Source organism: Penaeus monodon, chromosome 10, assembly GCF_015228065.2.
Source record: "Penaeus monodon isolate SGIC_2016 chromosome 10, NSTDA_Pmon_1, whole genome shotgun sequence".
Taxonomy (NCBI): Eukaryota; Metazoa; Arthropoda; class Malacostraca; order Decapoda; family Penaeidae; genus Penaeus; species Penaeus monodon.
Window position 1 is genome coordinate 45539325 of NC_051395.1, and position 22487 is coordinate 45561811.

The window sequence follows — 22487 nt, forward strand, 5'->3', positions numbered from 1 at the left end:
AAATAATAAAATGATAATGATAAGATAATATGATAATGATAATGATAATGATAATGATAATGATAATGATAATGATGATGATGATGATGATGATGATGATGATGATGATGATGATGATGATGATGATGATGATGATGATGATGATGATGATGATGATAATGATAATAATAATAATAATAATAATAATAATAATAATGATAATAATAATGATAATAATAATAATAATAATGAAGGTCAAACTATGACTAGTGATGAAATCATTGATTATAATAATGATAAAAACGCTAATGATAATGATGGCAATGATAATGGAGTAAAAGTAATAACCAGTGAAAGTAATAAAAGTGACTATTAAGAAAATCACTGACAATAAAGATCATAACAGTAGTAATGATTATGAAAATAATAATAATAATAATGATAATAATAATAATAATAATAATAATCACGATCATAATAAAAATAATGATAAAAGTTATTATGATTTTAATTGCAATATAACAATAATAACAATCTTAACGGTATGCCATTATTACGATAATTATGAATGTAATGACAGTAGTGATAAAGGAATAAGTTAAATTACCCCTAAACTTGTAAATTTATTTACCATCTTCATAATCATTTCAGTTATTATTTTTCGTTCATCAACTTTTTTATCATTCCATCTAAATTCTGCTACAAACAGACAAAACACACACACACATACACAATCACACTTACTCACATATACACATGCACACACTCATACGCATAAACACATGCATAAATACACACACGCACACGCACACGCACACGCACACGCACACGCACACGCACACGCACACGCACACCCCACACACACAACACACACACACACACACACACACACACACACACACACACAACACACACACACACACACAACACACACAATACAGACACACGCATAAACACACACACAAACACATAAACACATACACACGTATAAACACGCGCACACGCATATACGCACACGCAAAATCATAAGTACATACACGCACATAAACACACAAACCCGCATTGACACACTCACGCCTAAACACACATACACGCCTAAACACACACCAACATACACACACGCGCACAAACACACACACTCGCATAGACAGATACGCTTAAACACACGCGCGCGCATGAACACACACACACACACACACACAAAACCCACACACACACACCACACACACACACACACACACACACACACACACACACACACATTTTTCCATACATACAATGCTCGAAAATAATCATATTGTAGATTAGTGTAAGCATCAACATATACATTTATCTGTTACCTCAGCTTCAAAGATTATTCCAAGTATGTCATCATGTTATTCCTGATCACCATCACAAGCAGCTAGTTATGGTTCACTGGATTTTCAATGAGTCACTCACATTTGGTTGTTGTTTTTTTTGGATGTGTTCAGTTAGTCAAGTTTTGAGACAATTTTCATTACACAGACATATTTCATTATTTTTTTTTTTAAGTTTGAAATAGTTGGATTGTTTGAGACTTTGAATGGGTTGGTCTATTTTTTTCCAACACAAATATAATTATCTCCTGAAGAAACTATTTTTAAACTTATGAGACGTACTGAAGAAAATTAATCAAGTTTAATGTATGTAGTTACTACATTTACATTCCATTTTTGTCTATCCATTTGCTAATGAGTATAAATGTATTCAAGTTGCAAGAGGTAAAACCACACTTGTGAACATGCGCACACAAGATCTCACTTACAACCACATGACCTGTGCTTAATGAAGCACTAGGTACTGTATTGAACCACTTCACCAATTTACAGCTGTAGCTTTGTATGAGTCACTAACACTTCCCACTACAGGCTAAAGTACAAGTTCACGGTTAGTCTTATTACCACTTTTTCCCTTTGTCCCCCGGTTTCTCTTTCCCGTCAGTACAAAGTGAAGATCCGCTCAGCATCAAAGTTACAGCAAGTAAAAGAATGTCATTTTCTCTTGCCCACTTTTGCTTTACGAGCTGGTCTGATAAGCATGGGCCCAGCTGTCTTGCCATGGTCATATGTATGTACAGCAAGGTCCACTTTTTCCATCGGTCTACAAGACCTTCATTCTAATTTTCAGCACTTGACAGAGGATTTTATTGTGTGGTGAAATGCATGATGTATGTATACCCAAAACAGATCTGTGGATCTGATAATTAGGACACATAAATATATATAAATAAATAGGTAAGAAAATCTGTAACTCACCATTTAGCAACTGTTTTGATAGATTAATATTCTTATCTATGGATAATATAAACATAATATAATTCAACACTAATAAATCTCTGAAAAGCTAAAGATGATACTAAAATAAAGGTCTCCATGAGATTTTACAGCCATGTCTTTTGCATCAACCATTTTGAACTAATTCCAAGCATATTTTTGCAGATCACTCCTCCCGAGACTTATCGCCCCCATCCGAAGTTGAGATGCTGACCCTTAGTCCTCGGGTTCGCATTCCTTCCTCGAAAGTCACTTGAATACCTTGGATCCTTCTAAGAATGGGGAAAAGCACTCTACTGTGGCCAAGGGTGTCACGGTTATTTTATTGGTGTCATGGATCTGTTTGTATCCTGAGACAAAAAAAAAAAAAAAAGTAAAATGGGCAACTCTTAGGGTCTCATATCTCAGTTTATGTGAAATATTCACCCTATAAATATGAAGATGTTAGTGTAGGTGTTGTGCATATGGATCTAGTCAGTTCTTTCAATGGTGCTGTAGAGAAAGGCAGGTGTGAAGTTTATAAATACAAGCATCTGTATCAATACGGTTTTACCAGGAAGAGTACCATTTACTGTGCATTATGTATATTTTCTCCCGTCCAAAAGTGAATTGCACAGGCTCCTGTGGCAGTTTATTTTCTAACAAAAATAATCTGCTGCAGAAAGAACACTAAAGACAATACAAGTATTTATAGCACAAATTATCTGACAATCTTTAAAATCAGGGCAAATTATATTGTTTTAGAAATCAAATAAGTAAATGTACTTATCTTGCACATATTGTTTCATGGATAGTTTAGTCCATGGGTATTTGTTCAGTGACAAAAAATAAATAAATAAAATAATAAAATCTTGCAAAAAAGATAAGCATTATTGTTAATACTTTTCCAGTGGATTTTCAAGCAAACTAGAAGACAAAGTCATGAAAAACTAATGAAACATATAATTTTCCCCACATGATTTTACTTTCCTTGAACTTGACATTCTTGCGGCACATTTATGCTGCCCTGTGATATTGCAAATACATTCATTTAAAGGAATTCTGTATTTTGTTTAAAATAAACATCAAAAATTATATTAGCCTTTTATTCTTTGGTTATGCATCTTCCAATTAATTAAAAATCAGTACATAAGAATTCTCAGGAATGTGTTGAAATCTTTTGCATAATTAAAACTTATTAAAACCGAAAATCTGCAGAATTAGTTGAGACTAGTTGAAGTCAGAAGTGCCACACCACGTTCATAGAAGCTGTGGGTGCTCTGGTTGGGTGCCATTGTCAAGTCAACTGTAAACAGCAGGTCTGTTCGGGTGGCATTCAGGTAGACAGGCAGGGTGATCTTGTCTGTTTCAGTACTCTCCAGGTGTACCCACTGAAGGGTGACCATTGCCAGTTCCGTCATGATAGTTGGTGTGAGGTGTAGTTCATTATTCTTGCACAGGGCACCTTGCAGTTTCAAGCCTACAAAAAGAAAAGAAAGAAATATGCATTGTTAGCAGTAAAATATTTCTGTTAAATTTACTTTTCTTCTACACCAGGGGTTCCCAGCCTGGGGGTACTTTCTTGGGGGGCCATGGAGCAATATGAAAATTATGACATCAAATTAAACCGAGTTTTTTCTTACTGATAGTAACTATATATAATTATCTCATATGTCAATAAATTGGAATCTTTCCATAAAGCATTCATGTCCTATAGCTATTGATACCAATACACTATTCATAATAGCAATAATTGAATTTGGAGAGATGCCATGGAGACTATTATATATTGGTCAGGGTCCACAGAATGAAAAAGGTTAGGAACCACTGCTCTACACAAAGAATATGCAGAACTCAAAAGACTAACAAGTTTGTAAGAATAAAAATGAACCAATTTTTCTTCACACACATTCAGCAGAAAACAAAATGGAAAGTCCCATTACCCTTGATATTGAATCCGCCTGCAGCTGTGACCTGACCCTCAGAATCGGCAATGGATACTTCCAATGTCAGTTCCTCCAAAGACCAGGAGTTGGCCTGAGCTACACACTGCCTTGTAGCTGTGATGTAAGCTTCTGGATTGAAGAGACCTCCAAGCCATACGGTCACATTCTGAAAGCAATGAAGATCCATGATTACAAGTCAGAAGTCTGTATATACTTTCTTGATAGAAGAGGAAAAGTTATACAAATACCATATATTTTTCTCAGTACTACAGAAAAGCAATAATGATTTAATGAACAAGGAATCCCCACCTTTAGTTCCACTGCACCAAACTGTGCCACTTGCTGAGAGATATCTTGCAGCTGCTTGACTCTCTGTGCAAAGTCAGTCACCCACTGACTCACTGTGGCTCCTCGAGGTACAGTGTACAGTTTCCATTGATCAGGGATGATGCCCTTCACGAGCAGGCTAACCATTGTTCGGTGGTAATTGGTCTGTTTCTTCTCACCCTAAAGAAAAAGAAACTTACTTCATTTTCTATTCATTACCAATTAATTTGCAAGCTTACAAAACAAACAAATAAAAATATGGCAATAGTTTCTATTTACTTATTTCCAATCTCCGAAAGTGTCCACAAATCAAACAGTATTATCTTCAGGTAAATGCATTTCTCCTTTCATGGCCCTTCACACAGAATGTATTCAACATACCTTGCAGATGAGAATGACATCATTCAGATCATTCCTGACAATGCGCAGAAGCTTAGCTCCGGAATTAACTTCACGTTCAAAGTAGCGATACAGAGGATCCTTGATGTTGTCCACTGTGCGCCTCAGAGTGATAACCAGTTCTGGCAGCAGTGATAGCCAAGTAACAGCAGACTGGTTCAGCGTAATCATCCAAGATGGACGTCCCTACAAAGAAAAAAATAAATAAAATAAATAAAATTACAATCCAGAAAAAATAGCAAATTAAATGGATTGTTGATGAATACTACATGATACAAGAAGCAAATAAACCTTTTAAAATAATCCTATCTTTACCATAAAATGTTTTTGCAAAAAATACAACAAAAAGCTGAAATTTAAGAAATACAATTCATGAACTTTCCCACAGCATCCTCGTACCTCAACTTCCCTCCTCTCAGTGCCAGGAGACTCATCTCCTCCATATGCCAGTTCATCATCATCCTCCAGAACCTGCATCTTCAACAGTTTACCCAACATATCAGTTCCTGAAAAACAATTTGTTCATCTAAGTCTTTCTACAACTCTCAACTATCTATCAAAAATTGTTACATTAATCATCATTCATTTATTATAAAATAAATAAGAAACTAAGCCATACCTTTGTTGGTAAGCAAGACCTTCTCAGCGTTGTTGGGCAGCCCAAGCCAGGTTGGCGTCTGGCGGTCACTAAGAGATTCAACCCAGTGAAGGAACTGATCTCTCCTGATACCATCAGGCATTGTGATCTGGCCATCCTTGCCTGCAGTTAAATGAGGAGGGAGAGAAGGTTATAGTTAAATATGAAAAAAAAAAGATTGTAGTCAGTGGAAAATCAAGAGAAATTCTGAGCATCAGGACTCTAAGAGTTGGGAAAATTCTATATATACACAACAATAAGAAATTGTAAAAATACTCCCCATTGCACACATACCCTGAATATTCATCTTGCACAAGTTTCTCTCATAAAATACTGCATCAAATCTCATGATACTCACCATCAACATTGCTGACCAGAGCAAAATCAGGATCAAAGCTCTTGGGTGTGAACAGCTTGGAGAGGAAAGAGGTGAGGAGGCGCTGATCAAACTCGTTGTCGATCTTGCCTCCATAGATACACTGAGACATCAGTGTCGCCAGGGCATCCCATGGTACCTTTTCTGGTGGGAGGTTTGTGCGACCCTGCAAGAGAAATATGGCTTTATTAAATCAAGGTTTTAACTTTCCAACTTGTTTCTCTGGAGTAAATGTTAATACTTTATCTTTTTATAACAAGATATAATACCATACACAATTTTTTTTTTTTTTTATTACTTTTAAATAGTTCACATAATATATATTGGTACTGAGTAGCTTACTTATTACCCACAAGCCAATATCACTACACTTGCAAGGAGTTCTCACCATAGCTGTAGCCTCAATCCAAGTATCAAGAGTGTCGCATGCCACCCTCAAATCTGACTCATTGAACTCGTAGTACTTAGCCCAACCCAGTGGCGCATAACGCAGTCGCTCTTGCGTAATGGCATGGAACCAAGCCAGGAGGAAGTAGAGGCGAGCCCTCTCACTTGGGGCACGCATCATGCGAGATGCTGGGACCTAGAGAAACAAAACGAAACAAATTAATAATTTTACCAGGTATGAGAATGGATTATAAGATATCTAATATAAAACTGGATCATTAGCCATATGTAAAAAGTGGATCATTTACAGAATTTACAGTCAAGAGATAAAAGTTTTATAAATATTTAGCTGGTTTGCTAATGCTATTTGTAATAAATAAACAAATAAAAAATACCTCATAATGTCAGATATTCACATACCGTGCTGAACGTCCTCATTAGGTTGGCTCGGATACCCGGAGGAGGTTCAAAGACAAACACTCGACCAGCACGCAGAAGTTCACAGGAAGGCGTGGAGTGATCTCCATGGTGAGGAACAGCCTGAATTGTGGATGAGGATGCAAAGAGTGCAACTTCTTCTCCAGCTGCACTAACCAACCTGGGGCCAAGTGCACGTTCTTCAACATTACCCACCTGTAAAAAGAATAGCATTCTTATAATAATCGTAAAAAGTGGCATCAGATAAAAACACTTGAATTCTACCTGCAATCACTTTCCAAGTGCCACTGACATTCTTGGAATTATGCGCTGCACATGCTACTCACCTGCCATTCTTCACAGCAGAATTGATGGCCTTTTCAGCTTGGCTGAAGCCCTCGGCAGAACCAATAGCAATGGCGGTCATGGGCTTGTTCAATTCGGCAGCCAGGTCATCCACTCGTGCTGAAGCATCAAAGCCTTGTACAGCACACATGAGGACTGGGGTGTTAGCCTTCACTTCCATTTCAACGATCTTGGTCAGGTCCACCTCTCTTTCTCCAATGGCCAAGAAGCTGTCTCCTAGCACCTGTCAAAGCAAAAATTGGAAAATGTATATTCTCATTTCTTTAGGAGTCTAACCAACTTAATCATTTTACAGTACACAGCAGATATGCTACAGAACAACAATCTTTGATAAATTTCCTACGGAGATTTGCCAATTTCACAATCAAATACACAACCAACACACAAATTCACAAATCTTAAATTAATATCCATCCACCCCACACACAAAAACGATGATGGTAACAAAACTATAATACTTACACTGCTCACAAAGTTGTTAGCAGCCGCATAGAGTCGATCGGGTCTGAAGGCCTGTACAGCCAACATCTGGTACACAGAAAGACCTACTGGGGAGAGCTGTTTCTCCGTCTCCCAGATGGTTGGAACATTGAGCTCAGGAGCATCAGCCTCCATCCAGGTCGAGAACTCCTTTGTTCCAACAAACCTATCCACATTGTTAAAGGCTCGGATTCTGTAACAAATTTATTCATTTATTTATCTTTTTTAAACAAGATTCAATAAATTATCTAAGGCAGCTTTTTAAAATGAAAGGTTCCATAACCTTTCACATAACTCTTGCATAAGTCCTTCACATGATAGTCCCAAGAAAAACAATAGTCTAAAAAAAGTATAGAAAAAAGTATATAAGTATATATTGGACAAACAGACAACCAACAGTTACTTACTTATTACTAAGCCTCAACATTGAATCAGTCTGCTCTGGGGTGAGGCCAGCAATGGCAGAAGTGCTGGAGTTGAAGAGACCTTCCTTGCTCTTGAGGAGGAATTGGAACTCTATGTCGTAGGTAGACTCGGAAGAAACACCGCGGAGGCGAATACGTGCAAGGAGCAATGCAAAGCTGAGTCTATCTGTGTGGAGCATGCCTCTTGACACGCGTTGATAGGTAAGCTGAAAAGATGTATATAATAAACAACTTGGATCTATTACCTACCCACATATTTGCTAAATACAAAGATGATCTAAAAAGAATACTTTATTTCTTTCATTCATTCTTAACAATGATGGAAAAAATAAAATAACACATTGGGAAATGAACTTCAAAGTACCCATACACAAACACAACAAAAAATCCAATTAAAACAACATACCTGGAACAAATCATTGGTAATGATAGACAGTCGGCGAGTATAATCTGTATGGTCTTTGATGTTGGGATTGTTGCTGAGGACATCAGTAAAGACGTCCAAGAAAAAGTGTAGAGAATACTGGTAGAGGAAGTGTACTTGGTGGAGGGCATCCAGGGTGAAGTAGATACTCGAACATGCCTGAAAGTAATTCAAAATAAGATTGCGTTTTACTTTTGATAATGAAAGCATCAAGTAAAGATATATTTATCTTTTTACCAGGAGGATTGCAATAAAACCAGTAATTAATTTTTGTCTCAGACTATTAACAAATAGGGGGGGAGGGGTTAAAATACATGAATCAACTCATTCATTACTCCAATACTTTTACTAAATCTAAATTAAAGGTAAGTGAAGCATGGCAAAAAAGTAACCTCCTAACATTTAGCTGTACGACAAGAAACAAGTATATACCAAAGCAGCATCACCGAAAGAAAAATCTTACCGAAGAGAGTGGCAAATACTGCTGTGACACCATTTCGATCTCATGCATAGTCTTGTCAGTTTCCTGGACCTTCAGGGAAATATCCGCAGCTTCCTTCTTCAGAGTCTCCAGAGTGGTGATGACAGAATCATCATCCAGAATTTGGCCCTTGGAGTCATTCAGGACCTGCAACAGGTTTTTCTCCAGCTGTCGCAACCTCAACTGGAATTCTCCTAAAAAGGTCAAAGAAGAATATGAGTATTAGACACATCACCTGAAAGAATATTAAAGTTCCAACAAACATCAAATGCCCGTTCTAATTTTTTGAACAACTAAGATTCTTACCCTGCAGCTTCAGGAGGTTGGATCTCTTGTCATCGATGTCAGGACGTTCAGCCTTCAGTACCTGGTTGAGGCACTGCGACTGGAGAGAGGACCTTGTCACGGTGAAGTTCACAAATGTGACACGAGAACAGATGTCTGGTGGGAACTCTACAGTTGGGTCACGAGTTGACAGGAAGATGGTAAAGGCTGGTGACAAATCAATGTCCTGAAATAATAGAATGGTAATTATAATGGTGAAATATATGATTATTCTACATTTTCCAAAAAGTATTTTAGTAACTAATCATGTATTACTTAACTAAGAGTACAACACTAAATAATAAAGATATTACAATCATTGTCCCATTATTTTTAACATTATACTAGATATTAACACAGATATTAATTACTACAAACCTGGTCTCCCAGTGTGATCAGCACACGGCCACCAGTTCTGCGCAGCTCACGGTTGAGGACAGGGTTGAGGATGGGATCGTAATTCTCGACATCCTGCACCAAGAGCGGGTTACCAAATCGAAGGGCCGACTCCAAGTTCTTCCTGAAGGAGTCGTCCAAAAAGCTTGTCTTGGTGATCTTCTTGTCTTTGAATTCATTCATGATGAACTCTGTGGCCTGACCAGATGGGTCAATGATCAGTGGGTATCTGTTGAATCTATTAAGCATGATGGCATTTTCTGTGCACAGCTCATCAGCCGGGAGAGCATTTGCCTGCCATCTCAGCCTCTCGTCTGGATTGGACAGGTACTCTGTGCGAGCAATGTCTCCTCTGAACTGCACATTGGCCTGCTGCAGGTGATGACACCAGTTTGTGAAGAGGTTCTGACGGAACTGTTGGTCAAAGTAACCACCATAGGCAAGGAAGGCTGAAGACAGCAACACATCACCAATGATGGTGGACATCTGGAACTTGAAGGTGTCAGAAGTGGCAGCCCATCGATCCTTTTCAATGCTGAGGTTCCTGATCAGAGCCATTGACCTGTCTACCTTGGCCTGGACGTTCTCCAAGTCGGTCTTGATTGCCTGTGCCTGTGAAATGAGTACAGCATATTCGTCCTTGTAGGCTGCAATTGAACGTTCCAGGCGGTTGATGAGGGTTTTCACATCCTCATGTTTCTTCTTGTTCTCAGAAGCCTGGTCCTGTAGGCTTTGCAACTCATTCCTCAGGGGCTCTACTCTCTTCAACATGTCTGCAAATTCAATCTGTGCAATGGCCCACTTCACCATGGGACCACAAGCCAGAGAGGCACGGTTAACCTTCTCGAAGTTGTAGTCAGGGTTGCTGATGTACTTATTCCTCATCTTCTCTCTGATGTCATCGGGCATGTCATCGGTGTTGAAGTTGACAACAGTGTTGATGAAGTTGTCCTTCATGATAATGGACTTAATGGTCTTCCAGTCAGAGGTTGCCTCACCCAAGAGCAGACAAATGGACTCCAAGGCCAATTTGACCATGGGTGGTGGGTTAGCCATGGATCTCACCTCTACCAGATGTTGCTTCTTGATGCTCTTCACAGCACTCTGGGCCTCTTGCACAGCAGGCTCTACCTTGGACAAGTCCTTCATTACCTCTTCACGCTTGATGCTGATGCGCTCAGTCTGGGCCTCCAACTGTTCCTGAAGTTCCTGGCTGGCAACCTTTTGCTTCTCAGCTTCCTGCTGGTCTTTCACCATCTGTTTGAGCTTCAAGTTGGCAGCTTCATTCTTTGCCTGCAGCTCCTGGTTCTTGATTGCTAGAGACTTTTGCATATGCTCAACCTGTTCTACTGTTTCTGCAATCTTGCCTAAACCAACATTGAGATGGAGCTGCTGTTCTTCCAGTTCGGAGCGCTTCTCATTGTACAGTTTGACAAAGTGGTTGATAAAGTCCAGGTAATGCCTTGGTGTGATTGCCATGACAGTGCTGCCTCGCTTCGCCAGACGGGCATTTGCACGGTGGAGTGTCTGATGAACATGCACAAAGGCATTGATGATGGCATCCCGATGTGTTGGGGGCACAGGCAGACTTTCATAAGCCACGGGGAAGTAGTCAGGTGGACTCCAATTCATCTTGTCCAGGTCAATACGATTGGTGAACTCCTTGCCAACCTGGAACAAAGCACCATTGGACCAATCTCCGAACCAGTTGAGTACACACCTGTTGAACAAGGCAGGAGATGTGGCAGCCCGATCCTTCAGACCATCTGCAGATGGGTTCATGGTGAACACAACGTGCAGGTTGCGCATGACCTGACCAGTGAACCACTTGTACAGTTCTTCACTTGAGTCGAGCATGAGGCCTGCCCTCTGGCTGCCCTCCTTGCACTGAGTCATCAGAGTTGTGTACTCGTCTCCCTCAAACAGGCCAGGAACCTCACCAGTTGGCAAGCAGGGTGTTCATTCTCTCCAGGAAGGAAGAATCCAATACATTAGACTCATCCAGGATGAAGCAGATCTTCTCATCCTTGCATCCAGATCGTCTCAAAACTGAACGGAGATCTTCATCAAAATCATCTGCTGTGTATTTGTTGTGGACCTTGATCTGGAAAATTGACAGTCCATTCATCCATGCAACAAAGCGTGAGAGGGTGGTCTTGCCAGCTCCAGATGCACCAATCAGTAGCAAGTGACCTTGTGGCTGGCGGAAGATCCTGTCAATACGCAAGACGTGATCCAACACCTCATTGAAAAGTACCAGGGGCACATCCAGTTCCTCTTCATAGAAGACCTGTCATGATGGAAAATATACTTTAGAAAAACATTTCATACAATCACTAAAAAAATAAATAAATAATAAATCTGTTGTGGATTTATCAGAACAACAACAAAGACAACAATAATGAAAGTAATTACCTTCAACCTGGCCTTGACATAGTCTCTGAGTTCTTCCTGATCCACTGGCAGATAGTCTTTGGACAGCCAGTTGGAATACAAGATGGGGCGAACCAGGGCCACATCACGGTTGATGTTGGGGAAATGCTGTGATGGGAAAAATGGGAAAAATAAACTGAAGTCAGCAGTCTATAAATATAAATAATACAAGAGTAAGAATCATCAAACACAAAATTCTTGTTTATCAGTTATAAAAATCTACCTTACCTTCAGGGCAATAGCATCAACATTTTCGTTGGTCCACTTGCGCTCTTCATCATTGACCAAGCGATCATGGAACAGCCGCAAGGCTTCATGAGCCCAAAGTCGCACCAAGCCTTCCACGTCCAAAGTTTCCAAGGGCCTTTAGGGGAAAGCATTCACTAGGTTAATGTTCATGTGGTGCAGCAAAAATACATGAACATAATATATTTTAAATTAAGTATGATATCTTGAATAATATCAACATTTCATAAATATTCATAGCCTAACATCATTCAAAACCTTGTGTTAAATCCTGCAAGAATTTACCTGATAGCTTCACAGATACCCCTAACCCAACGGGTCATTTCTCTTGGGGAGTAGACATAGTGAGGTTGCATGTCCTGTGTGAAGTGTTCCTGAGACTGCAGATAGAACTCGACCATGGCATTGGTCAGTGGATCAGCATATGATCTGAAATGAATATGACAGTTATATATAAAGAAATGTTTGAAGAAAAATCAGTAAAGATTAAATCAAATTTCCAGAATCAAAACAAATAAAATAGGGCAAAATTACTACAGTGGTCATTCATTCAACGTATCACCATTTGATACAATAACACAGAAGCAGAGCTGCCAGGTATTTTATATAGTAAGCAACTGCAAAATTCAGAATTTTATATCAGTGATCCTTTTACTCACCTAAGTGATGGGATGATCCTCAACATGGCCCTGTTGAAGGTGCCATAGATCTGCTTGAGTGAAGTCTCTCCAGGGTAGTCCACGTACACAATGGGTACATGGCGCAGGAATCGGTGAGACAGAGGCTTTCGTCCAGGATCAGTGGGAGGGTTACAAGCTCCAACAAACTGGATGCGTTCCAGCTTAACCCAGGCTTGATCTGAAGAAAAAAATGATGGTCATTTATTATATATTAGAGCTTCTTACATACAAAGTTCTTAACACTTAAATAATAAACAATTCTGGTTCAAATCATGGATGACCCACCTGAAATTCTGTAGAAACCACCATGTTCCACCATTTGACGCAAGAAACTGATGACTCGCTGTGTTCCGTACTTGTCCATGTCAGGCAAGTTGATTTCATCACAGAACACTACCAGCCACTTTCCAAGCTGGACTGGGGACAAGATGATGCCGTTGGGGGTCTTCCTGTACTCACAGTAATGATCAAAGGTCTTGAGAACCAACTCTGGTGTTGTGGCGCTGGAGAAGTTAAGGCCGACAACTTCTAGGTCAGGCAGAGCTCTCAGGGCCGAGAAGAGGGTCATGGTCTTACCCGAACCTGGTGGACCACACAGGACCAGTGGTTTGTGTTCAGCCAGCCAGGTGTACAGCAGAGCCTCATGCCTTACGGTGTCTACTGTAGGCACCACCACATCAGGCGCTGCTACCTTGTGTGTCTCTACCTCCATGCTGGGCACCTTGTTCGACCACAGGAGCCACTCGCCACTGATAGCCACCTCATAGTCAATGATTGGGGTGTTGGCATTGGGTGGCAGAGGGATGGTTGTACAGTTACGGATGAAGTCTCCCATGTCGCAGCGAGCCTTGAGCTTGCCATCTCCAGCAAAGCTCCACAAGAGGGAGTGGATCAGGGCCTTGGGCATGTATCTGAAGAAGAAAATTTTTTTTTTACACAAAAAACAAGATACTTTCAGATATTAAATATTGTGAACAATACCCTAAAGAGAAAAACTCATAAAACTCAAATCAAAAGCAACATCATTATAGTAACAAATCAAACTGATCTTACAAATTCCACACAATTTACCTCTCCAGCTGATCTGACTGCATGGGGAAATCAGGGTGGGTGTTGTTGTACTGCACCACATTCCGAACTGCCTGGTTAAGCAGGGCAAAGAGAGAGGAGAGGGCACGCATGCGAGTGAAGTCCATGACGTGCTCCAGATGGGTGGTTGCATACTCCAGACACTTCACAACCAGTCCGTCAGTGCTCAGGTGAGGGGCTATGATAGCGGCAACATCTCGCTGCACCTGTGGCAAAGATTTTCAGTGGGTTTCATGCCTATCCCTTTAAAAGATACATGAACAAATCATATCTAACTTCAAGGAAAATCTGTATGCTTTTCAATTACCTTAAGGAATGAGTATGCATTCAACAAACCTGCAATGTTGGTGTGATTTCATCATTCTTCTTCTTGTCTGACTTCCTCATGAAACCAGCATCTTCCTCTGTCTCTTCCACAGGGATGTTGGACAGACGAGAGAGGAAATTCTCGAAGATCATCTCAACTGACAGCACATCCTCCGAGAACCAAACCATACCACAGCGAGAAACAGTGGCAAGGGTTGCATACTTGAGGTCTTGTACCTGTTGAGAAATATATGCCAATCATATAAAAGAACTAGAACTGCATAGTGCTCAAACAAAACAACAAAATCTGGAAGAGAACACGTAAAGTATTTAAATTACGATGTATTTTTTAAAAAATGAACGATGCTCTTATGTCTTTGTGATCAATCAATGACGACAAGGTAAAAACATACAGGTAAAAGATTTCCTCATCAACAAATTCAAGATGTTCTTTGATTCATTCCCGTTACCACTCATTTTTGCACCAAAGCAATATAATCTACCTCAAACATGATCCTGACATTTGGTGGGATGGACAAACGTTCACCATTGGGCAGTGTCAGTAGTTTGTTGTCATCGAGGACAGAGTTGAGGTTCTCTACCCATTCCGGGTCTACATCACCATCAAAGATAATCCATTGCCTCTTGCTGATCTCCCCTCGCACATTGTCAATGATCTTCCTGCGAAAATAAATTTCCCATATTAACAAAAATAAACAAACAAACATCCCAGGGAAAGCTACAAATTTCGGACAGTCACGAAAAACACACCATCAGAACAGAGAACAAGTCACAAACACTACCTGAGAATGTGCGTGAACAGACCATCTGTCCATTCGCGGGTGTTCGGATCTAGTACACCGTACAGTGCTTCCTTGCTCATGGCCTTGGGATCAATGACATGTGCCACGCCTTCAATGCCCTCGAAGCGCTCCAGGGCCTTGAGAAGGACACGCCAGGCAGTCGACTTGCCGGAGCCGCTGGGACCCACCATCATCAGACCGTGGTTCAGATTGCTGATCTGGTACAGCTGGAGGACCTGGAAAAAACAACGTGCAACAATCAGTCCTTTGCCCTTGCAACTCTCAGAAGTAAAATCCAAGTGAAACTGATTATGAATGTAAAATCTATTCTCTTTTAAGCATGACTTAAGAGGATTTTAGAGATTACAGAATTACAAAACCACAGATTAATATCACTACATGAAATGCTGTAAACTAATTCTTAAGTTGCAAATTAGAAGTTATTGTATCAAGTAAAAAAATATACATATACAGAATTTTATAGTCAGCAGAATTTTCATAAAGATTAGAAAAATAACAGTAAATCCTACACTGGGAAAATATGCACATCAAGAGTATATAATATAAAAATCTATATATATATATACTCTCTAAAGAAAATACTAGATTCAGGCAGTAACTATTTGGTACATAATTTCCCTAATTAATAAAAAAAAAGTGAGCTTTATCATTCAGCAACACATGTAGTCAATTCACTATTGCAAATAACTACTTATAAAAACATAACATTTACATTTTTCTTTCGGTTTTTGCAAAGAAACCAAACTATACTGCAAAATAACCCAAATCCATCATTAACCCATAATTGACGGGTAGCATTCATAGAGGCCGGGGCCTCGCTGCCGGGGGCTTATATCGTCGCCCGAGCATGCGCGACAACTCATGCCAAATACCAGCATCCGATGCCGTTTCTTCGTAATACTACGAAGATATGTAGTTGATCATTATTCGGTCTATAGTCCGAATAAAATAAGCAGTGTGTGGCATCATGGAGTTGAAATTGTCGGTTTGTTGCATTTTTTTTTGTTTGTTGCATGGTAAAAATGAGAAAGTGTTAGAACCGACTTAATCACACTTTTACTGGCAAAAAAATTATCTTTTGCCGTGATTGTAACAAAAAAAAACTCATGGCATGTCCACGCATACTCTATGGCATGTGCGTACGTGCCCCCGGCAGATGGTCCCGCCATGCCATGGCATGTAAGTACATGCCACCCGTCGGCAATGGGTTAACTGTCTACTCTATGGAGAATTTGCAAAGAAGTGAACTGTACCAGACAAGCTACTTCTGAATCTGGAGCCTAAAGTAAAACTTAATATATAGAGATACTGTATTCATAACAATCCAAAAATCAAATCACAAAAACTTGGGGTGAAAATAATTTACATACTCAAAAATATACCAAAAAATATACAACCCATTAATTACAAAAGCCACCTTATATTCTCATTCTCAGAGAGAGGAAGGTCGTACAAGAGGAAAAAGATATACAATGACAAAAACCAGAATGCACAGAGAAAAAGAGAGAGACAGAGAGAGAGAGGGAGAAAAAAAGAAGAGAGAACATACTTTAGTATACGATACTATAGTATGTATGTATGTACACCACAAACAGACGCATCCAATGAGCTACTTAAAAAAAAAAGAAAAAAAGAAAGATTCCCAACTACAAGTGCAAAGAGAACATTCCTGCGCAAAAGGGGTGGGTGGGTGAAAAGGGAGAATGACAAGTGGCTGTAGCATTTCCGTCTTTCCACAATGAAGGTGCGTGACGAGAAAATCTAGGCAATCTGGAGTCCAGTGACAACGGCTTCAAGGTGCCTAGATAAATCAAGGATATGGATATGGAAAGAGAAAGAGAGAGAGAGAGCATAGAACTGAGGAAGATGTAGAAATCCTGACACTGTGGTGATTTTTTTCTTCTTTCTTTTCTTATGAAACTTTGTGATCTTTAACGAGGATAACAAGCTTCTGAATATTAAGTATTTCTTTTGGTTCTTTATCATCTTATTCTTTCTTTCCTTTTCTTTTTATTTGCAAAAAAAAGGCAGCAGAATATGTCTATTGGGGATAGTGCTTGGTGGCCCAAATTCACAAATGATCTGCATTAGGATCTTCACAAATAATTTCACATCCAAGATAGCATCAATTTTCACCATCAATATCACTATTGAAAATGAGGTTGAACATTGCAAAGCAAACCCAATTAATTCTAAGGCCATAACAAAAAAATTTATATCTATAAAATAAAAATAAATTAATAAATAAACCAAGTTTTATGGCACAAGCAAATAAAAAGTCGTCTTTAAAATGCGACTTAAGAGAGAACAAAAAGTTTATACCAAGCACAAAGGGGTGGGGGGAGGGACAGAGGGAGGTAAGGGGAGGGAGAGAGAGAACGGAGAGCCAAGACTCGGAAAGCGTGGGTGTGAGAATACAGGTGAGAGCACAGGTGAGAGCAGGCAGTACAAGGGGGCCGAGAGACCCCCCATTGGACAAAGTGTATTGGTCCGCGTTGCCCTTACCTTCTCGCACCAGCCCTCCCCAGGTATACTCCCCTTTGGCAGACATGGGGGTAAACAGTGTTTGTAAATTAACTGCCAAATATTAAGGTGGTTATCAAAACAATAACTCATCTTCAGGAGGGAGACACCAACATATTACAGTTCTCAAAAATTATATATCTATCTCTTGTATCATATCAACACAACAATTGCAAAAATAACTTGACTGCTGCATATCCACCATGAAAGTTACATAAAAGTTCAAGTACAGGTCAGGTATCTTTTCTTTACTTTCTTTTTCAAGTTAGTTCATCCCAAGAGTAAAAAAAAAAAGAAAAAAAAAAGTACAAGTTCCATATTTCACACAACAGAATCTTTTTGCGAGAGTTTGATGACATGAGAGTGGAATGGAGCCTAAGCTTAATGAGCTCGATACATGTAGATGACAGTAATGACGTCAAATCACAGCCTATGTATCTACAGAACAGTTTTACGGATGAAATCACTAGAGCTTCATAGGTCTGACAACACAGGTTTTTATTAATGTGAACACTCACTTAATTCACCAGTATTTCTAGACAATCAGACTAACTACTCAGTTGCAAAGGGTATAATCTCTCTTAGGGATTCTTCATGTGTGTTGCAGTACATGTAAGGATGAAAAAATATCAAAAGACAAAAGACAAATAATGTGCTTTTGATATGTCCTCATCTTACTTTAGGTTACTCTTGTAAATGTAAAGCTGTAAATTTGTTAGTTCATTCATTTACACTGACTGCAACCACTCTAATGCAGTGTAGGAATGAAGGGCTTTGGCACCAGTTGGGCGTAAGTGCTTTTGCTTCACCTCGTATCATTGTGAAACAAGATTTTAGAGCAAAACTGAACAACATTGCAATGACACAGCATGTAAGAATTCAGTTTTGGATTCATATGTTGCAATACTGAACACATGTCTGAGTTACCAATATGAGGCAATCATGATCAAGCAAATCAACTTCCTTTTTGCAATTGAATTCCTACATTTTACTGGACTGTACTTCAAATGGTAAATTCCTTAATCAAGAAAGAAAAGAGAAAAAATAAAGGATTATTTCTTGAACATACCTTCTCCATCCATTGGGCTCCTTGTTCTTCTCCTTCGCCACACACAAAGAACTGCTCCCGACACACCTGAGAAAAAGAAGTAAAAACAAATAAATTCACTTAATAAAGACAAAAAAAAAGTACTAAAACAACTTAGAATCAATCTGCAATTTCAAAGGCAATCCAAGTACTGAAAAAGGAACAACTGTACCTTCCTGATCTCCTCCTTCAGGCCAGTCATCTGGGCTCGGGTGTACTCAATGCCAGGGAACACATCGGACAGAAGAGAGAAGAGCAGAGGAATGTCCTCGGCCACCAGCTTGGGAACCATGGTCTCGCACACACTCTGGATCAGGATCTGCAAGAGGTAACTGAACTTATTGCAAGACTGTAATGAAAGGACAACTGCAAATATCAAACAAATCATTCTAATCACAGGAGACCTAGAAGGGAATTAGACTAGTTACTGTGAAATGTTAGCTGTGGATTTCGTAACAGATGCATCTCTCATGTATAAAATTAAAATGAAAAATATTCCTTTTGATGCAAATATTTCCCGACCTCTTGTTCTGGAAGATTCTCAGCAATCGTTCCTTCATCAATGTTCTCTTCTTCACGGCTCTTCATTTCTTCCTTCAGCCGCTGGATCCTGTCGCGCTTCACATTACCGGCAGACACAAGCACAGACTTCAGGGCTCGGAGACCGAAGTCATAGTGAGACTGGTTGGACAGCTGTTCGTCACACAACCTGGTGAGGAAAGGAAAGATATGTTTTAATGGGTGTTGATCTGGTAAGTATAATATGTATTAATGAACATGTCCTCAAAAAACTTTTAAACTTCATTGAAATATGTGCAAACCCAACATCTTTACCGCATACTTACGAAATTATAACACATAATATGAATACAAACACACATTTACCAGAGCTTCAAGAAAAAGATGAATAATAGAAGAAAACTCACTTGAAGAATGGCACAATCTTGCTGGCAAGCTTCTCTGCTGACCTGAAGCCCTGACTGAACAACATAACCTCGGCAATGAGCTGCCTGTCTGGCTTGGTCATGGCAAGGGAACGGAACAGTTTCTTGAGGTTGTCAGGAAGGTTGGATCGTCCAGCATAGCCAGGATTCATGGTGATGAAGATGGCCATGTCTGTTGAGACTTTCACTTGTTTGCCTACCAACTCCACTGTCAACACTGTGAAAATGAAAAATGGGAAAAATTAAGTGAATATCTAGAGATCTGTGTCAAAGCATTTTAGATATTCCTCAGTTTACATCTTCAGGATACATGAAAATACCTTTACCAAAAGCAAATTCAAAGCCTATTTATCTATGTGTTGTGTTACTGCCAAATTCTTTTGACCTACCCTGCTGGCCACTCTTAGCTCCAGCCTGTTCTTTAAGTGCTTCCTGAATGGTCTGCACTTGCTGTGAAACAGCAGACAACATCCTCTCCTCCAAACGATTGAACTCATCGAAGCAACCCCAGGCTCCAACCTGAAAAGAAATTATCATCAATCATGTATAATCTTTAAACCCTTCTAATAAGAGGAGTTTTGTATCTCTTAACTGGCAATACCTATTTATCAATTCATAAAAAAGATCAACATCTTACCTGGCAGAGACCAACAAAGATACGGCCCATGGCCTGGAAGTCAAAGGTCTCGTCACAGTTGAACACCAAGACAAAGCGGCCAAGTTGGTTACCCAGAGCCTTCACTGACTCAGTCTTTCCAGTACCAGCAGGACCTGAAAATGAATAAAAAAATTGATCAGTAAAGCTAATCTTAACAGTCATTATCACCAAATTAATTCAAAACAGAATCAAGGAACTATACCAGAGCAATATCCAGTAGCCAATAAATAAATAAATAAAATAAAATAAGTTCAAATGAGCATCTCTCTCAAGAAAGAGCGAGTACATCGTCAACCAACTTACCAAATGGTGATCCTCCAAGCCTGGCCTCCAAGGCCTGAGTCATGGTGAGGTAGCAGCGATCGGTCAGTGGTGTCTGTACCAGCTTGTCCTGGACACCCAGATACTCAAATCCATAGTTGAATTTGGCATTGGCCATGTGGATGCTGAGCTGCTTCAGAGGATCATTCTGCTTAGGGTCAAAGTAGAAGCGCATCTGACACAGCCAGTCAAAGGACTTAGGGTTTGACACCTTGTTCTTGATTAGGTTTCTTGTCACAGTTCTCTTGTGGACAAACTCGTTGATCTGAAAAAGAAAATAGAGGATGAGTACTCTCTTTCCTTTGACACTTTCAACAATTTCATTTTATTTCACACACTGAAAGTAAAAAAACACAAATATTCTATACTTACCAGATGTTCCAACTTCTTCCTACGAAGTGGTGGCTGTTCTTGGAGAACAGAGTCAGCAAGCACAGTCAGTGTTGCTTCCACCTGAACCAGCACCTGTTGCAGTGCTGTGGAGTCCCCATTGGCAGCAGTAGAGAGAGCAGCTTCAACCTGGAAGCGATTCATTATCAATCAGGGTATCCTTCCTAAAAGCATATATGTATGACAATATATGTATGAACAAACAAATAATCAAACTATAATGAAAAACAATAACAAAAAATAAAGGATTTTGATGGACTATACTTGCAATTATTGCTTAAAAAATGCATGAACTGCATCCTGACCTAGTTCAAAAAATGTATTGAAAAAATGTCTGCTTAAATTTACCTCCTCACTCCAGGAGATCTGTGCAGCCAACACAATCAGCTGTGCCTGATACTTGTCACACCACTCAAGGTATGACTGGGTGTCAATGGGTCCATGTTTGAACTGCTTGATATCTGCAACAGCTGCAGCCAGATTCTGAGCCAGGGTCATGCGCATCTCATGTTCTACCTGTTTCAGCCATTCATTGATCTTTGGATTCTCAACTGTAGATACAGGTTTGTTGAAGGTAACCTGAAAGAAAAAAGAAAAAGTTTATTTGCAACTGAATATAAAGCCAATGCTAAAATACATTTAGCCCTTTTCTCCATGTTCACAAACCTTTTATTTAAGTAGCTTACCACTTCACCCTCACGGGATGCAATGCCCGTGACAATGGTCTCATTTTCATCCAAGATGATGGCAGTGACACCAGCAAACATTTTCTTGAAGTGCTTCTGCAAGCGAGGGATGTTCTTGCTGTTACCGATGATCTCCAGCAGATCTTCATCTCCCACAAAGTAGAACCTTTAACAAACACAACATATGCTATAAGTACTGTCATTTACATGAAGCAAATACAATAAAACACCGATTCATAACCTCATAAAAAGCAAAATATGCAATTAAATAACTATTCAAATATTCAAGCTATGATCTGAATCCATTAGTGAATGTAATCAATTTTCAAATACAAGGCCAATTCAGCAATCATTATGATGAGAAGATCAAACAACATGAAAGAGCCTATTGACACAACGACAAGCAATTTAGCTCACCTGGGGAAGGATGATCTCTCTCGCTCCAAGTATTCTCCAAGGGCCTTCTGAATCTTGCCCAGCAGATCAGCCAAACGTTCCAGGGACCTCTGCACACCCTGGATGTTCAAGACATCCATCACCATGGGAGACTTGCTCACCTTCTTCATTAGATTCAAGAATTCAGTGCTGAAAATGAATTTAAGTTGGTCATATTTACAGAGCATCTAAAACAAATTCTTAATCACAAAATAAACAAGACTCTTA

General features: G+C 39.5%; 1 protein-coding gene and 1 long non-coding RNA gene across 2 annotated transcripts in view; one reads left to right on the top strand and one right to left on the bottom strand.

Annotated features, from left to right (window-relative positions):
• The window catches only part of LOC119578080, a 4420-nt gene extending 1473 nt beyond the window's left edge, over positions 1 to 2947 (top strand). Inside the window, exon 2 of the long non-coding RNA XR_005229181.1 lies at positions 2439 to 2947. This is a non-coding gene — a long non-coding RNA (uncharacterized LOC119578080). The remainder of the gene's footprint in view (positions 1 to 2438) is intronic.
• Positions 2948 to 3343: 396 nt separating this feature from the next.
• The window catches only part of LOC119578079 (dynein heavy chain, cytoplasmic-like), a 33477-nt gene continuing 14333 nt past the window's right edge, over positions 3344 to 22487 (bottom strand). The window contains 39 exon segments of the mRNA XM_037925803.1: positions 3344 to 3732; positions 4196 to 4364; positions 4508 to 4705; positions 4907 to 5110; positions 5324 to 5430; positions 5544 to 5684; positions 5920 to 6103; positions 6326 to 6520; positions 6745 to 6821; positions 6824 to 6957; positions 7089 to 7330; positions 7570 to 7780; positions 7995 to 8218; positions 8419 to 8595; positions 8900 to 9111; positions 9224 to 9428; positions 9620 to 11578; positions 11580 to 11927; positions 12053 to 12178; positions 12299 to 12434; positions 12602 to 12745; positions 12976 to 13174; positions 13282 to 13907; positions 14068 to 14291; positions 14422 to 14628; positions 14895 to 15072; positions 15195 to 15430; positions 17721 to 17753; positions 18808 to 18873; positions 18998 to 19144; positions 19348 to 19534; positions 19752 to 19986; positions 20159 to 20288; positions 20407 to 20540; positions 20731 to 21013; positions 21121 to 21267; positions 21487 to 21717; positions 21825 to 21990; positions 22242 to 22409. Of these exon segments, the coding sequence (XP_037781731.1) occupies positions 3473 to 3732; positions 4196 to 4364; positions 4508 to 4705; positions 4907 to 5110; positions 5324 to 5430; positions 5544 to 5684; positions 5920 to 6103; positions 6326 to 6520; positions 6745 to 6821; positions 6824 to 6957; positions 7089 to 7330; positions 7570 to 7780; positions 7995 to 8218; positions 8419 to 8595; positions 8900 to 9111; positions 9224 to 9428; positions 9620 to 11578; positions 11580 to 11927; positions 12053 to 12178; positions 12299 to 12434; positions 12602 to 12745; positions 12976 to 13174; positions 13282 to 13907; positions 14068 to 14291; positions 14422 to 14628; positions 14895 to 15072; positions 15195 to 15430; positions 17721 to 17753; positions 18808 to 18873; positions 18998 to 19144; positions 19348 to 19534; positions 19752 to 19986; positions 20159 to 20288; positions 20407 to 20540; positions 20731 to 21013; positions 21121 to 21267; positions 21487 to 21717; positions 21825 to 21990; positions 22242 to 22409 (9250 nt within the window). The 3' untranslated portion in view covers positions 3344 to 3472.